At 35.5% G+C, this 19,012-nt stretch overlaps 1 protein-coding gene across 1 annotated transcript; it reads left to right on the top strand.

The window, feature by feature from the left end:
* The first annotated feature begins 9,650 nt into the window (after positions 1–9,650).
* OR52E6 (olfactory receptor family 52 subfamily E member 6) lies at positions 9,651–14,480 on the top strand. The gene has a single exon (XM_521797.7). It carries the CDS (start codon positions 9,651–9,653, stop codon positions 10,590–10,592), a length of 942 nt encoding a protein of 313 aa, XP_521797.1. The 3' UTR covers positions 10,593–14,480.
* The last annotated feature ends 4,532 nt before the right edge of the window (positions 14,481–19,012 follow it).

Here is a 19,012-nt window from a genome sequence, read left to right as displayed (position 1 = left end):
ATAACTAAGACCTCAAAAGCAAATGCAGTAAAACCAAAAATAGATAAATGGGACTTAATTGCAGTTAAAAAGCTTCTGCAGAGCAAAAGAAATAATCAACAGAGCAAACAGACAACCCTAAGAAAGGGAGAAAATATTTGTGAACTATGCATCTGACAAGGGACTAATATCCAGGATATACATGGAACTCAAACAATCCAACAGCAACAACCCAAAAACCAAGTAACACCACTAAAAGGTGGGCAAAGAACATGACAGATATTTTTTAAAAGAAGACATACAAATAGCCAACAAGCATATAAAAAATGTTTAACATCAGAGAAATGCAAATTAAAACCACAATGAGATACCATGCCACACCAGTCAGAGTAGTTAGTATTTAAAAAGCCAAAAAATAACTGATGTTGGCAAGCATGCAGAGAAAAGATAACACTTGCACAATGTTGGTGGGAATGTAAATCAGCACAACCTCTATGGAAAACTGTATGGAGATTTCTCAAAAACTGAAAATAGAACTACTATTTGACTCAGCAATCCCAATACTGGGTATATACCCAAAGGAAAAGAATTTCTTACATTTAAAAGATATTTGCACTTGTATTTTTAACTCAGCACTGTGTACAACAGCACAGATATGGAATTGACCTAAGTGTCCATCATTGGATGATTGAATAAAGAAAAAGTGGTATGTATATGTAAACCATGGAATACTATGCAGCCACAAAAAGAATGATATCACATCTTTTGTAGCAACACAGATGAAACTAGAGGTCCTTATTTTAAGTGACTAACTCAGAAACAGCAAGTCAAATGCTGCATATTCTCATTTGTAAGTGGGACATAAATAATGTCTACACATGGCATAGAGTGTGGAATAATAGACATTGGAGACTTGAAAGGATAGGAGAGTGGAAGAGGGGTAAGGAATGAGAAATTACTTAATGGGTACAATGTACACTATTTGGGTGATAGTTACACTAAAAGCCCAGATTTCACCATGTAATATATCTATGTATCAAAACTGCATTTTTACTCCCTACATTTACACAAAAATGTATTCTAATTTCTTTTTCATTGCTTATTTTAAGTCATCAGTTATTTTCAATTGTGCATTTAACTTACAGATAAATAAGTTAGTGGGGTTGGATTTTATTGTTGATTTCAAATGTTATTTATATTTATAATTTGGTATGTGTAGCTGTCTCTTTTTGTGTGGCTTTAAGAAATGGTCATTTAACAATATTCTAGATGTGTTAAAAGGCAACATGAATTTTCCAATTAGTTTTTAAATGTACATTCTCTTTATTTTACTTACTTTTATGTACTTAGTTTATTTCTAGAAGTGTTGAGTTAAAATCTCTCTATATAAATTTTGATATATCAATTACATTTTTATTTCAATTACCTGTTGTTACAATTATTTTGAAGTTATATTTCAAGGTGGGTAATATTCTTGATTCTCATGTATCCTTCCCTAAGAATTCTTCGAATTCTGTTGTTTTGTAACAAGTGTGCTGGTGTAACACCTTCTTTACATTTTTCAATTTGCCCTGTATGTTTTACAAAGTAAATATATTTAACAGTGTTTGTAATTTAAAAACTATTCATAAAAATTTGTCATACATAGAACAGAGAACACACACATAGCCAGTCAATAATTGTAAATATTTTCTTACATGTTCACACATATGCAAAAACACAACTTATTAGAATATTTTAAGATAAATTACAGATGTCAAAACAATGCACCATAATACTAAGTATACTTATCCAAAAATATAAATTTTTGCAATATAACCATTAATCTCTGCTGTATGTGTCCCTGTATGTGCATATCTCTTTGTGTGTCTGGGTGAAATTGTGGAAGGAACCACATCACTTTTTCTAGTCTGTTCTCTAGTCTATTTTACTTTATTCTATTCTACTATATATTATTTTATTATATATGAATTAAGCAAATTTTGTTGAGACCACTTCATATGCAGCACTCTGAACTTTGTATTGTCTCACATTAGGATGTACAGAATGCTCACTTATTCCCAGAATGATGCTAGGTTGAATTAATGATACAGGAAGTAACAATGAGACTTCTCATTTGTAAAGTTAAATTTTACCTGCACCCGCTTCCTTATATGATTATCAGTGTCCTGTGAGTGGCCAAGTTTGTTTCATACTGTTAGACAAAATTTATCTAGAGATAAAATAGAGACAGGAAAGAGAGGATATAGTCTTATAAGGCCTAACTTCATGTGAAAGCATAGTAAGTACAGAAAACATTCAGAACACAAATATTCAGTTCAATAAATTTCCACAGGGTGATAAAATCTATGATATCACAATCAAAATTTAGAAACAATATATTTTAATGTTTAATTTTATGTGTCAAGTTGACTGAGCTATAGCAGGCTCAGATATTAATAACTGGGTGTGTTGGTGAGGATATTTTGGATGACATTAACATTTGAAATGTAGACTGAGTAAAGCTGATTGCCTTACCTACTGTGGTTGGGCCTCATCCAATCCATTGCAGGCTTGAATAGAGTATGATGTTGAATATTAAAGAATGTTTTCAGCCAAACTGTCTTTGAGCTGCGCCATCAGTCTTCTGCTTTTAAGCTCAGACTTGGACTGGAACTTACACCACTGACTCTCCTTGCTCTCAGGCCAATGAACTCGAACTTGCACCATGCATCTACTGATTTATGTGTATTTTATTTGCAGTCTCTACCTGCCAAGTAAATAACCAGTATTTAAATTTTTCATCACTATCAAATAGTTTTACCTGGTTTTAATTTTATATAAATGGAAACATTACTGAATTGTCACATTTATATCTGGCCTTTAAAAATTTAAACACATTTTTGTATGTCTTCATTATGTGTAGCAGTGGCTTCCTTATTTTCACTGCTGTATGTTATTCTGTCATGTGAATGCACCACAGTTTCTTTCTCTGTTCCACCAACATTACAGTTGTTCCCACTTTGGGCCTTTGATAAACAGCCACTAAAGTGGCACCCACTGATTCTTACCTCCTGATATGGATGTCCTTGTGTCATCCCCTCCCCTTGGGTGTGGGTTTAATTAGGTATTTCTTTCTAGCAATGTGAATAGGGAGAGGTGATGAGATGCCACGTCTTGATTTAGATTTTCACAAGACTATGTCTTTTGAGTTCCTTCTTTTTTTTTTTTTTAATTTTACTTTAAGTTCTGGGATACATGTGCAGAACGTGCAGGTTTGTTACATAGGTATACATGTGCCATGGTGGTTTGCTGCACCTATTAACCCATCATCTAGGTTTTAAGACTTGCGTGCATTAGGTATTTGTCCTAATGTTCTCCCTCCCCGGAGGGGAGGCCTCCCTAAGACAGGCCCCAGTATGTGATGTTCCCTTCTCTGTGTCCATGTGTTCTCATTGTTCATCTCCCACTTATGAATGAGAACGTGCGGTCTTTGGTTTTCCCTGTGTTAGTTTCCTGAGAATGATGGTTTCCAGCTTCATCCATGTTCCTGCAAAGGACATGAACTCATTCTTTTTTATGGCTGCATAGTATTCTGTGGTATATATGTGCTACATTTTCTTTTCATCATCACTGGTCATTAGAGAAAAGTGAATTGAGTGTGTTTTTATTAGCTCTCTCAGGCTCTTACTCTGAGAAGAACTAACTGTTAGCTGCTTCCTGGAGATAACCATAAGACAAAAAACAAAACCTATATACCACAAGCCAACAACCAGATGGGTCTGAGGCCTTTCAGTGGCTGTGTGACTGACTTGGAAGTGCATGTCTACAGTGGAGCCATGAGACAACTGCAGCCCTTGTTGTTACATATCTCTTACTTTTTGATGTATTTATTATTGCGCTTTTTAAAAGGACTAAGACCACCAATACAACTAGAAATAAAAGTGGTAATAATTGATATGTCTATTTTATCTCTCATCCATGGGGAATATATTTTAAAATCTTTTCAAAGTATGCTATTTGCTGTGGCATCTTAGAAGCATAGGCACTGTGCAGATTTTATACTTATAGTTTGTTGGTAAAAGTGTTTTCCTAGGAATTTAAAAATTGATGTCAAGTAGCAAATTTGTTTAAATAAAATTATTCATAACATCAAGGTCACCGCATGTTCTCACTCATAGGTGGGAATTGAACAATGAGACCACATGGACACAGGAAGGGGAACATCACACACCGGGGCCTGTTGTGGGGTGGGGGGAAGGGGGAGGGATAGCATTAGGAGATATACCTAATGTTAAATGACGAGTTAATGGGTGCAGCACACCAACATGGCACATGTATACATATGTAACAAACCTGCACGTTTTGCACATGTACCCTAAAACTTAAAGTATAATAAAAAAAATTAAGGTTATAATTCGTATTTTGAAATCACTTTATTTTTTTCAAAATGGATATTGCTAAGCCTTTTGAAATTTTAATTTTTTTGAAAATCAATGCTGTACCTTTTTGAGACTTTTTATTTTATGTTTCTTTCTACCACATTATTTTATTAACTTTTTTACTATTTTCTTATCTTTGTATTTTATTTACCATTTCATTCTGATCAGTTAAAGTCAACATTGGATGACTTATTTTCAGCATTTCTTATTTCCAAATGTATGCATTTATGAGCTTCCTCTTTCTTTTACATGCAGCTGTAGTTTCCTAGGCAAGCTTTAGGAACCAACACTATCTGAACATGGAATGTGTACTTGTACTGTCACCAGTGAGTTATGTGAATACATAAAAGACTTGTCTTTCACAGAAATCTGTTAAGGACACCATGTTTTGAAGGGGTGAAGGATTGATGCGGTGATCTGCAAGAGAAATCATGAGAGAGAATGAAAAAAGTGTCTTGAAAGCATCTGTTTACGTTGTACTATGACAAAAGAGGGCCATTAAGGCACTGAGGGGGCAGCACCTAGTAAGAGTGTGTTCCAATGAGTTTAGGCTTCTCCTTTTGGGTTTATTATTTATTTAGTAGGGAAGTATTAATTAGGCACCCACTACATTACAGACACTACCCTAATGACTTGGAATATAACCATGAAAAACAGGCATAGTCTCTGCCTTCATGAGATGAATATACTTACAAAATGAGAGAAAAACCAATGAATACAGTATAATTTCAAGTAGGTATAAATGTTAGGAACCAAGGTAAAGCAAACTAAGAAAATAGAGTTGGAAGAATGACCCTTTTAAATTCATTGGCCAGAAAATTCTTCTTTGAGTCCTAGATATTTGAGGAGGGATAAATGAAGTGAGGGAACAAAACTTTGGAAGATATCAGAGAACAATATTCCAGGTCTTATGAGTAGGAAAGGCAAAATCCCTGGGATAAAAGTGAGCTTAGAATTGAGAAATGGCACAAAGTACATGCCTGGAGTGGAGGGAAGAAAGGAGTGAGTGGCAAGAGATGGGTTTGAGGAGTAATTCCAGGGCAACCAACCTTTGTAAGAAGTTTTTATCAAATACTATGAATACAGAAGGAAAAGGGACGAATGTATTAGTAAAGTTTTATTCCATGAAGTACATTTATCAGGAGGTGGTTTGCATGGTAAACTTGAATTTTTTATATGGATTACGGAAAAAGATTGTAGATTAATGCTTCAAGATATATGAGAGTGGAAGTGAGAGGCAAGTACGGAGGGAGAAGAGAGAAAGAGAGCAAGTGAGAGGAGAGAGAGAGAGATTGAGAAGAGAGAGTGAGAAAAAGAGAGGATTGATTTATAAAGTAATGAAGAGTACAGGATTGGATCTGAGCCAATAAATCAGGCATTCACCAGGGGATTGAAATTAAGTTTAGAAAGAAGAAATCATACAAATTCTTGTTGGTAAAAAACGTGAATTATTTGAACCAATGAAGAATTTTTTTTCTCTAGTCTGTGTAGGGGGAAAGGGACTGCAAAACAAAACAAATTTGCAGTGCCTTTTAAGTAAACCATGCCAATGTGTCATAGATACAGCAGTTCGTATCCCAAAGGAATCAAAGTTTTAGTGAAAACATAAATGCCTTCTCTTCAGCATGTTAAATTGTGCAATCATGCAGATGCCAAATGGTGTTCAAAATAATGCTTCTTAGAGATTTAGAGATCAGGATAAGTCATAACAAGATTCAGCTGCAAAATGCAAGAGGAGAGATGAGGAAAGGCTTATGTCAAACTTATAAGGAGAGATAGAGGACAGAGTATGGACAGAGAAAGCACAATCATACTCATGACCTCTCAAGACTACACATGCTTTTGTACATTCACATATACCTGTGATCCTGCAAAATTTCACACATGAAACCAACAAGACTGCAAAGCTGATGAGGAAGGTAATGTAGCGATATATCCTATAGCTCTTGTTTCTGAACCTTATGTACGGGAGCTCAAATGTGATAGTAAGAGGGCAAGATTTTTTTTTCCTGGTTTTATAGGATAGTAATAGGTACAGTAAAGGTAATCAGTAAATATGTCTTTAATAATTACATTTTTGAAGAAATGAATTGTGAAGCATGGGCCTGAGGAATAGAGTCTTTCAAAAAGATAATCCAAAGTTAAGGTGACAAAGAAGCTGATAAAGGAAATGAGGTTTGATGCTGGAGTGACGGGCATAAGACTGGGAGATTAAGCAGATATAAAATTAAAACATGCATATTTTCTCTTCTGCTTACCCTCATCTGACATGGGACATGAAATGAGGTGTGTATGAAGACTTTGTGAGGGTTATTGGACTAAGGTGCAGTAAAAATAAGTAAGGTTTCAGAAAATGTCTACCAGATATAATTCTATGAAAACCTTAGTTTTAGAAGGTCAAACAAAGGTGCTGAGACCTAGTTTTATTTCTGAACCCAACACAGATTGGAGACTGTACAAATGTGTGTTGGAATAATAGGTCAGCGTACAGTCATAGACTAAGAGACTAGATGTTTTGAGAAATGTTTGTAGACTTGGAAATGATGTTTTCTCAAATAAAAGTCCCAGTTATAAAACTCATTTGGGAAAATCCACAAAATACTTGGATAAATTGATTTTCATAATATATAGCCTTATTTTATCTTTACAAATTTCTGTTGTACCAAGAGTGACTAAGATACCAGATATTTCTTAGGACATAGAAGTGCATACACAGAGTTCAGTGGACATTTTACTGTGTCACTGTAAAAAAGTAATGCAGAGGACCAAGATTCCAGGATTTTGTCCTGGCTGGACAATATGTTTCTTTTCCTCACTTTGTCCTTGTATTTTCCTCCATAGAAAATTATATATATATATATATATATATATAAAATAAAATATAGATAATAAAATATATAATATATAAATATATATTATATATAAAATATATGTAAATATATATTATATGTAAAATATATATATTAAGGATTTTCTCTTTAAGTCACAGCCAAAGCCCAACTTCTTCCCTGGAATTTTCATTGCCCCATCTCTACACCTACAACATTTGATGGGTGTTTTTATCATAGTACTTGCAATGCAGCTTTCAAATTTCTTCTTTGGAATTGTGTCTCTGTCTGCACTGTGGTCTTTTTGAGAGTGTTTGACAGGTATTATTCAAATGAATGCTGGCTGGCAAATATAGGACCTCTTAGATATTTGATGGAATAAATTGTGAAGTGTACCCTTCTACATCCCTCATGTATTATTCACTAATGGGGAAAGAAAGAATTTTGTCTTTATTCACTAATGGGGAAAGAAAGAATTTTGTCTTTATCTTTGACTTTCCTATTACAGATCTGAGAACTTTAAAGCTATTCTCCACAGCCTCAATAACCATGTATATATTCTCCTTCTTGAGATAATTTCCCTAATTTTCTCCCATTTCTGCTAGCCATCATTAGCTTCAAATGGTAGGTTTTTTTTAGACACTTGCCTTGTTACAGGTTTAAAGTAGAGCGTACTGATCTTATTTGCTTCTAATGGAGACCACTCGACTCTGACTTCTTCAAGCCTCCACATATTTCCAAATTTGAATCAAAGTGTTCTGTTCAATTGTGTAATTCACAATCACTCCACATTATCTGTACAACTAGTTTTAGAAAATAATTTGCTCAATAATAAACATCTCTCACATTGATTTTTGAAACATTTAATTTATTATAAATGAGCCCGGAGTCTTTCCATAGACAGAAAGAGTGTTACCAAACAAAATCATATAAATGTTTTTATTTCTGTGCCGTGAGAAGCAAAGTTCCATAAAGACACTAACATACCAGATGGAGAACAGCATTGGTAGGAAATATATTGTAAAACAAAATTATTCTCCCTGTCCATGTAAGTCTGAGATAATATTTAAAATTCTCTAGAAGAAAAAACCCACTCTCTAGAGTTTCTTCAATGTATGTGTTTTTTTATGGGTTCTATATATGGTGTATTTATCTAAATTAATCTTTTATTCCATATTTAGCTTTAAGTGCAAAATACTTTTCATTAATTATCTTCCTTTAATTTTCTTTACCCAATTTCCAAAAATGATGGATACAATATTCTTTTTGCAAAAGAAATTGTGATGATCAAGGAGTTATTTTCTGAAACATCACATAAAAATTTTTTGCTGTCTGGTTTTCAATTTATTAACTTGATTAACATTTAAAATTGAGAAGTCTTAAGTGGTATATAAAAAATATACGCTTTTCAAAGACTTGAAACCAACCCAAATGCCTGTGAATAATAGAGTGGATAAAGAAAATGTGGCACATATATACCATGGAATACTATGCACTTATAAAAAAGGATGAGTTCATGTCCTTTGCAGGGACATGGATGAAGCTGGAAACCATCATTCTCAGCAAACTATCATAAGAACAGAAAACCAAACAATGAATGTTCTTACTCATAAGTAGGGGTTGAACAATAAGAATACATGGACACAGGGAGGGGAACAACACACACTGGGGCCTGTCGGGGGTTTGGGGGCTAAGGGTGGGATAGCATTAGGAGAACAACCTAATGTAGATGACGGGCTGATGGGTGCAGCAAACCATCATGGCACGTGTATACCTGTGTAACAAACCTGCACATTCTGTACATGTATCCAAAAATATAAAGCATAATAATAAAAAAAAAAATAATAAATATTACATGTATGTGTAAATATAGGCTTTTTCTCTCTGCTCTAAAAGTAAACCCACTAGTACTCTACAATTCATGTAGAAATGCATAGATACACACAAACACACACTCAGTGCACAAATATAAACTTTATTGTTAGCAGGATCTCTAGTAAGGGATTAACAGAGATTACAGATAAAAATCAGCCTGAAAGTTAAGAAAAATGAGTGTAAAACGATCAGATTCATAGGTTCTGAAATGTTATTTTTAAAATTAATTTCTGCATAGACTCTTCATTATAAATTTCTATCAGGCAGATAGAGGTTTCTCCCCACTTTATTCCTCATGTGTAATAAATTCTGGTAGGAAAAGTGGCAATCAGGTGAAGCTGATTTAATTATTGATTCTGTTTCATGCTCATATGACCCTAGCAGAGTAAGAGGTATTTTACTCTTTTTCAGAAAGGAACCAAGAAGAGTACAATGCTATTTTTTATTTTACCAGGAATCAGGATAAAGTGAGAAGTGGAGCAAGAATCACTAATGGAAAGTCAATAATTGTCACTGATACACACAACAGCTTTTTGTGACAGAAAGAATGCCTATAGCTAATGACACCCAGTTCCATACTTCTTCATTCCTACTGCTGGGTATCCCAGGGCTAGAAGATGTGCACATCTGGATTGGATTCCCTTTTTTCTCTGTGTATCTTGTTGCACTCCTGGGAAATGCTGCTATCTTGTTTGTGATCCAAACTGAGCAGTGTCTCCATGAGCCCATGTACTACTTCCTGGCCATGTTGGATTCCATTGACCTGAGCTTGTCTACGGCCACCATTCCCAAAATGCTGGGCATCTTCTGGTTCAATATCAAGGAAATATCTTTTGGAGGCTACGTTTCTCAGATGTTCTTCATCCATTTCTTCACTGTCATGGAGAGCATCGTGTTGGTGGCCATGGCCTTTGACCGCTACATTGCCATTTGCAAACCTCTTTGGTACACCATGATCCTCACCAGCAAAATCATCAGCCTCATTGCAGGCATTGCTGTCCTGAGGAGCTTGTACATGGTCGTTCCACTGGTGTTTCTCCTCTTAAGGTTGCCCTTCTGTGGACATCGTATCATCCCTCATACTTACTGTGAGCACATGGGCATTGCCCGTCTGGCCTGTGCCAGCATCAAAGCCAACATTATGTTTGGTCTTGGCAGTATTTCTCTCTTGTTATTGGATGTGCTCCTTATTATTCTCTCCCATATCAGGATCCTCTATGCTGTCTTCTGCCTGCCCTCCTGGGAAGCTCGACTCAAAGCTCTCAACACCTGTGGCTCTCACATTGGTGTTATCTTAGCCTTTTCTACACCAGCATTTTTCTCTTTCTTTACACACTGCTTTGGCCATGATATTCCCCAATATATCCACATTTTCTTGGCTAATCTATATGTGGTTGTTCCTCCCACCCTCAATCCTGTAATCTATGGGGTCAGAACCAAACATATTAGGGAGACAGTGCTGAGGATTTTCTTCAAGACAGACCACTAACCAGTTGGAGTTTGGAGGGTCTCTCTTAGCATTCATGATGAAGCAGCCACTAGGGAGGAGAGAAGAGACACCAAGGAATTTGGGTACAGAGAAAGTGAGATACCCTGAATGAAATTTAAAATAATTACGAGTGTATTGGTAGATAAATATTATTTCACAGTCACCTTCAGTGAAATGTCCCAACCACAGAATATATCCATTTGTTTGTTTTCATGTTTTTGCTGGGTTTGCTTTGTCTTTTTGTTTCTGGATAAATAGTTGTAATCTTTTAGAAAATGTGGTGTGTATATGTGTTTATGTTCATATGTTCATAGAGAGGAACTGGTAGAAGGCAATTAAATTGACCAGTATGGATTGAATCCTTGCCTGTATTAATTGTTTGAACCAGCACTTTCTATTGATAGGCAAGACTTTTTCTCCTGATGCTCTGTTCTTCCAGAAAGTCTCCTTATCCAGTTTGAGAGAGAAAGGCACATAACATATATTAATGCAGAGTGATAAATCAAAGGACAGACTTATGAATCAGGTAGGGTGTGGTACACATGGTTTATTTGTGGGATAGTGGAGATTTTCTTGTATTATGACCTTTCTAATGTAATTAGGAGAAAAATAAGTTAGTAACTGACATTTCCTCCTCAGTACTGATTTGAATGAACACCAGTCATTTTTCTATGTTGAGCTTTGTTTTTGTTTAAATTAAAATGTAACCTAATTTCTGTTTGGGCATTCATTTTAAGCCATTGATTATTTTCTATTATGTATTTAATCCGCAGATAAATAAGTTAGTGGGGTTAGATTTTATTTTGAATTTCAAGTGATATATAGGCTTATAATTTGGGGCACGTGTGTGTGTGTGCGCATGTGTGTGTACGTGACTTTAAAAAATGGACATTTAACAATAATTCAGATGTATTTAAAAGCAATATACATTCTCCAATTATTTTTTAAATGCACATTCTCTTTACTTTTACTTACTTTTGCGTTCTCAAACAGCTTGTTTTTATAAGAGTTGCATTAAAGTCTCTACAAATTTTGATATACCAATTATATTTTTAATTTCAGTGACCATTGTTGCAATTATTTTGAAGTTATATTTTGAGATGGAGAAATATTCTTGACTCTTATGTATTTTTTCTCTGTTATAATTGGTACTTTGAATTCTATCATTTCATAACATGTCTAATGTGTGTCAACTTTTTATGCATAAAATTTGTTCAGCATATTTATTTAATAGTTTGTGGACACATACTAGTTGTACATATATATGGGGTATTGTGAAATTTTGATACAAGGATACAATGTGTAATGATTATATTAGAAAAATTGGTGTATCTGTCACCTGAAGAATTTATAATTTTTTTGTGTTAGGAAAATTCTACTTCTACTCTGCTAGTTATTTTGAAATATATAATACATTATTGTTAACTATAGTCACTCAATTATGCTACTGAATGCTAGATCTTATTCCTTGTAACTGTATTTTTGTACCTATTAACCAATCCCTCTATCCTGCCCTCCTCACTACCCTTTACAGCCTCTGGTAACCATCATTCTACTCTGTCTCCATGAGATCAATTTTTTTTAAGCTCCACATAAGAGTGAGGACGTGTGATATTTGCGTGATTTATTTCACTTAACATAATGTCATCCAGTTCCATCCACGTTGTTTGTTTGTTCCTTTCTTTCTTTCTTTTTCTTTTCTTTTCTTTTTTTTTTTTTTTTTTTGAGACCTCCCTCTGTTGCCCAGACTGGAGTGCAGCTGTGTGATCTTGGCTCACTATAACCTTTGCCTCCGCCTCCTAGATTCAAGCGATTCTCCTACCTCAACCTCCCCAGTAGCTGGGATTACAGGCGCCCGCCAACAAGCCCAGGTAATTTTTCTATTTTTAGTAGAGACAGGATTTTGCCATGTTGGCCCGGCTGGTCTCAAACTCCTGACCTCAGTTGATCCGCCTGCCTAGACCTCCCAAAGTGTTGGCGTGAGCCACGGCACCTGGCCCATGTTGTTTGAAATAACAGGATGTCATCCTTTTTCATCCTTTTTCATGACTGAATAATAATCCATTGTGTATAGGTATACATTTCTTCATATATTTCCCAGATATATGACTTGAATATTATAAGATCTAAAGGCCTGTGCAGCATGGCTATGACTTTCCTAGTGCCTGAAAATGCCATCCAGGAGAGATAGATAGATAGATAGATAGATAGATCGATCGATAGATAGATAAAATCACTGAGATTAAGGATAATGTTGAAACCCAATCCAAGGAAGCTAAGAATCACAATAAAATGATACAGAAGCTGACAGATGAAATAGACAGTATAAAAAAGAATGTAACTGATCTGATGGAGCTAAAAAACACACTGCAAAAACTTCAGAATGCAATCACAAGTATTAACAGCAGAATAGACCAAGATGGGGAAAGAATCTCAGAGCTTGAAGACTGGATCTCTGAAATAAGACAGTCAGACCAACGTAAAGAAAAAAGAGTAAAAAGGAATAAACAAAACCCTCAAGAAATAAGGAATTACATAAAGAGGCCAAAACTATGAGTCACTGGCAACTGGCATCCCTGAAAGACACTGGGAGAAAAGCAAACAACTTTGAAAACATATTTTATGATATCATCCATGAAAACTTCAGCAACCTTGCTAGAGAAGACAACATTCAAAGTTAGGACATGCAGAGAACCCCTGCAAGGTACTACATAAGAAGATCATCCCCAAGACACATAATCATCGGGTTTCCCAAGGTTTTAGTAAAAGAAAGAATGTTAAAGGCAGCTAGAGAGAAAGGGCAGGTCACCTACAAAGGAAACCCCATCAAGCTAACAAAATACCTTTCAGCAGAAACCTTAGAAGCCAGAAAAGATTGAAAGTCTACGTCAACATTCTTAAAGACAAAAATCTCCAACCAAGAATTTCATACCCAGCCAAACTAAACTTTATAAGTGAAGAAGAAATAAGATTATTTTTAGATAAGCAAATCCTGAGAGAATTTAAAACCCCCAGATTTGCCGTACAAGAGCTCCTGAAAGGAGTGCTAAATATGGAAACACTCTTACCATCTAATTCAAAAACGCACTTAAGTACATAGACCAGTGACACTATAAAGCAACCACATAAAAAAGTCTGCATAATAACCAGCTAACAACACAGTGACAGAATCTAATCCATACATATCATACTAACTTTTAATGTAAATGGGCTAAAAGCCCCAATTAAAAGGCAGAGTGTCAAGCTGGATAAAGAAGCAAGAGCCAAAGCTATGCTGTCTTTAAGAGATTCATCTCACATGAAATGACACTCAGGCTCAATAAATAAATAAAAGGGGAATGGAGAAAAATCAACCAAGCAAATGAAAATTTAATAGAAGCAGGGATTGCAATCCTATTTTCAGACCAAAAGATAAAAAAAGACAAAGACAGGCATTACATAATGGTAAAGGTTAAATTGAACAAGAAGATCTAACCTAAATATATATTCACCCAAATAAACACAATTAGAAATGGCAAAGGAAATATTACTACTGACCCCATAGAAATATGAATAGCCATCAAAGACTATTATGAATACCTCTATGCTCAGAAACTAGAAAATCTGTAAGAAATGGATAAATTTCTGGCCACATACACCCTTCCAAGTCTGAACCACAAAGAAATTGAATCCTGAACAAAATGATAGTAAGTTCCAAAATTGAATCAGTAATAAATAGCCTACCAAAAAAAAAATGCTCAGGACCAGATGGATTCACTGTTGAATTTTACTAGATGTACAAAGAAGAGCTGGTGCCATTCTTACTGAAACTATTGCAAAATATTGAGGAGGGAGTCCTTCCCAACTCATCTATGAGGCCAGCATCATCCTGATACCAGAACTTGGCAGAGACACAACAAAAAAAGAAAACTTCAGGTCAATATCCTTGATGAACATAGATCCCAAAATTTTCAACAAAATACTGGCAAATCGAACCCAGCAGCACATGAAAAAGCTAACACATTATGATCAAGTAGGCTTTATCACTGGGATGCAAAGTTTGTTTAACATCCACAATCAATAAATGCGATTCATTAGACAAACAAAATTAAAGACAAAAACTACATGATTATCTCAATAGATGCAGGAAAAGTGCTTGATAACATATAACATGCTTTCATGGTAAAAACCCTTAATAAATTAAGTATTGAAAAAACATACTTCAAAATAATATGAGCCATCTATGACAAATCCATAGCCAACATTATGCTGAATGGGTAAAAGCTAGAAGCATTCCCCCTTGAAAACCAGCACAAGACAAGGATGCCTTCTCTCACCACTCCTATTTAACATAGTATTGAAAGTCCTGGCCAGAGAAATCAGGCAAGAGAAATAAATAAAAGGCATCCAGATAGGAAAAGAGGAAGACAAACTACCCCTGCTGGCAGAGGACATGATTCTATTTCTAGAAAACCCCACAGTCTCAGCCCAAAAGCTCCTTCAGCTGATAAACAACTTCAGCATAGTTTCACAACATGAAATCAATATACAAAAATTACTAGCACTCATATACACCAACAGCATCCAAGCCAAGAGCCAAATAAGAAATGTAATCTCATTCACAATTGTCATAAAAAGAATAAAATACCTAGTAATACAGCTAGGCAAGAAGGGAAAAGATCCCTACAATGAAACTTACAAACACAGCTCAAAGAAATCAGAGATGATACAAACAAATGGAAAAACATTCCATGTTCATGGATAGAAAAAAAGAGAATCTGTGAATACTGCCACAATAAACATATGCATGCATGTGTCTTTATAGTAGCATGATTTATAATCCTTTGGGTATATACCTAGTAATGGGATCGCTGGGTCAAATGGTATTTCTAGTTCTTGAGGAATCGTCACACTGTCTTCCACAATGCTTGAACTAATTTATACTCCTACCATGCACAATAGCATAGACTTGGAACCAACCCAAATCCCAAATGTCCATCAATGATAGACTGGATTAAGAAAACGTGGCACATATACACCATGGAATACTATGCAGCCATAAAAAGGGATGAGTTCATGTCCTTTGTAGGGACATGGATGAAGCTGGAAACCATCATTCTCAGCAAACTATCACAAGGACAGAAAACCAAACACCGCATGTTCTCACTCATAGGTGGGAATTGAACAATGAGAACACATGGACACAGGGAGGGGAACATCACACACTGGGGCCAGTCGTGGCATGGGGGGCTGGGGGAGGGATAGCATTAGGAGAAATACCTCATGTAAATGATGAGTTGGTGGGTGCAGCAACCAACATGACACATGTATACCTACCTATGTAACAAACCTGCACATTGTGCACATGTGCCCTAGAACTTAAAGTATAATTTAAAAAAAGATGGGGGGGGGTAAGGTAAAAAAAAAAAGAGAATCTGGGGAACAAAAGTCAGTGATAAAGACTTTATAAACTCCTCTGGGCTTATGTTGTTTTTTTTTCAAAATTAGTGGAGTATTATCTTTTTAAAAATAGTTAAAATGTAGTTAAAGAGTTGAAAACAATGTATTGATTATCTTTTATTGAATAACAATCACCGCAGAATTAATCAATTTAAAACAAGAGATGTTATCATCTCACACATTTTCTGAGAGTCAGGAATCCGGTAAAGGTTTAACTAGGGAGGTGTAGCTCAGGGTTTCTTGAGAAGTTACAACTAGTTGTTGGACCTGCCTGAAGTGTCTGAAGACTTGATCAGGGCTGGGGGGACTTCCTCAAAGCTCATTCAGATGGCTCTTGGGAGGAAGTTTCACTTCATTATCTGGTGAGCCTCTCATTAGATCTGGACATAACACAGCTTCTCCAAAAGTGAGTGAACCACAGTGGGGCTGGAGGAAAGAGGGAAGAAAGAGAGAAAGAGAGAGGTGAAATATAGAGTATCTACTATAATCTAATCTCAGAAGTGACATACCAACAGTTAGTTTAATTTTCTTTTGCTCCAGGTTTATTGAGGTATGATTGACAAATGAAAATTGCATATATTTAATATGTACAATGTAATGTTTAATATATGCATATACTGAAAAATGAGAACCACAGTCAAGCTAATTAATATATCCATCACCTCACATATTTACCTTTGAGTGTATATGTGTGTGTGTTTGTGTTTGAAGAGAACATTTAAGACCTACTCTCAGCAGATTTCAAATATACATTATTCTTAACTATAGTTACCATGCTATACATTAGATCTCCAGAATTTATTCATCTATAGCTGAAAGTCTGTACACCCTCAACTACATCTCCCTATTTTCCCCACTGTCCAAGAGGTCCACCTCTTTCTAGTCCCACTGAAAATAATGAGGGGCTTAGCATGGCTGAGTGGCTGGGGAAGGCTGGGAGCAAGGAAGAGAGGCAGCGACACCCAGCAACTAGTGTCCTGTACAGCTCAGGAAACCAGGTGATCATTCACTACACACTCACTTTCCCTCGTGAGAGGAATTGCTTGCCAAAGGGGCTTTCTTGGCATTGAGCTATGCTGCCTTAGAAAAAGGGTATCACTGCTAAAGGAAAAATGTTTCATTTTACTCTCTTCAGTGCGCCTACTCTCAGATTTTTTGCTCCAACAATGTGCTAGAACTTTTTCACTGGACTCCCAGACTCACACAAGGATTCTCTTGCTCATGAGTTATTGTCAAAATCAATGCTGGTAGTCAGATGACAATAGAAAACTCTAATTCCATCATCTTGCTGACATCACTCCCCAACACTTCTGCCACGTTTTATTGGTCACACAGAGCAGCCCTGGTATGATTGTAGGAGGGAACTACGCGAGGGTGTGAATATTGAGAAGAAGGGTGTCTTTAGGGCCATCTTGAGACCTGCTATCATAAACTTCTAAAATAGTTTAAAATAAAAAATAGATTAAAATATTATTTTAAAAGGTGTACAAGGAAACTTCCGAAGGTCATGAATGTGTTCATTAACTCAATTGTGGTGATGCTTTCATGCCTATAAATGTATCTTAAACTTATCAATTTACATTTAATATACAAAGCTTATTGTACATCATTTCCTCAAAAAAGATGACAAAATAATAACAAGAGTGCTCCATTACTTTTATTTGGGAAGGAGGACATCTGAAGAATATCTAGAGGAAAGTGGCAATACCAGATGCCATGCTGCTTCAAATCACACTTACAATTCTTAATCCAACAGCAAATGTATCAAGTGCCAACATTATGTTAGTTGCTATTCTAGACAATAGTGATATAGATATAAGATATAGCCCATATAAACTGACAGTCTGGAATGGGGAAGGAAATACAGAAATAAAACATCTTTCTGAGTTCCCTCGTTTTACTTTTGGCAAGAGAAAATGTGAATCTTACATTTCCCCAGTGCTTAGCAACACTTAATTTGGCTTCTTATTATCTTCAGTATAGAATCCAAAACCTTAGTCTGGCATGCAGATCCTATATGATCTGACTCTATCTTACTTCTTTATCATTCACTAAAACACTATCCACATTCTATATCTTAGTAGCAATGAATTGCTTGCATTTTAAAAATGCATTATGGTCTCTCTCACCACTAGAAATTTTCACGTACTGTTCCATCTGATTCAAATGACATGAACCCTCTATTTTCCTTCCTCCTATTATATTTTCATAAAAAACTCTTAAAGAGAGCTATCATTGAGTCCAGCCTGGGCAACATGGCAAAACCCCATCTCTACTAAAAACACAAAAAATTAGACAGGCATGGTGGTGCACACTAATAGTCCCAGCTACTCAGGAGGCTGAGGTGAAAGAATCACCTAAGCCTGGGAGATCAAGGTTTCAGTGAACCACGATCGTGTCACTGCACTCCAGGCTGGGCAACAGAGTGAGACTGTATCACCAAAAAAAAAAAAAAAAAAAAAAGAGAGAGAGAGAGACATCAACATACAAACTATTCTTTGATTTTCCCCTAATCTTCTGAAATTTTTAGGCAATGATGATTACATAATTAAATATATTCTAAAAATATCTTTCTTGAAAATACACTAAGATAACCAATATATTTGCACTCATTTTTCTTCTTAAATTTTCTATTATAAATTGACAATTTATAATTGTATAAATTTATGGGGTACAAAGTGACATTTTGACTCACAAATCCATGGTGGAATAATTAAATCAAGATAGTTGACATATCTACCACTTCAAATACTTAACATTTTTGTGGTGAGCAGATTTGAAATTTATGTTCTTAGCAATTTTGAAATGCACAATGCTCTATTCTTAACTATATTCATCATACGGTGTAAGAGAACTAAAAAAATTTCCTCCTTTCTAATTGAGATTCTGTATGCTTTGACCGTCATCTCCCCACTACCCCCAAGCCCGGCCTCTGTAACCGCCATTCTACTCTCTGCTTCTATGAGTTCTATTGTTTTAGA

This window comes from Pan troglodytes, chromosome 9 (assembly GCF_028858775.2).
Source record: "Pan troglodytes isolate AG18354 chromosome 9, NHGRI_mPanTro3-v2.0_pri, whole genome shotgun sequence".
NCBI lineage: Eukaryota > Metazoa > Chordata > Mammalia > Primates > Hominidae > Pan > Pan troglodytes.
Note: the sequence above shows the minus strand (reverse complement) of the source record. Positions and strands in the feature narration are given on the sequence as shown.

Bases quoted from the DNA above. Each gene is read 5' to 3' on its own strand.
- OR52E6 (XM_521797.7), top strand. From the start codon at position 9,651: ATGCCTATAGCTAATGACACCCAGTTCCATACTTCTTCATTCCTACTG.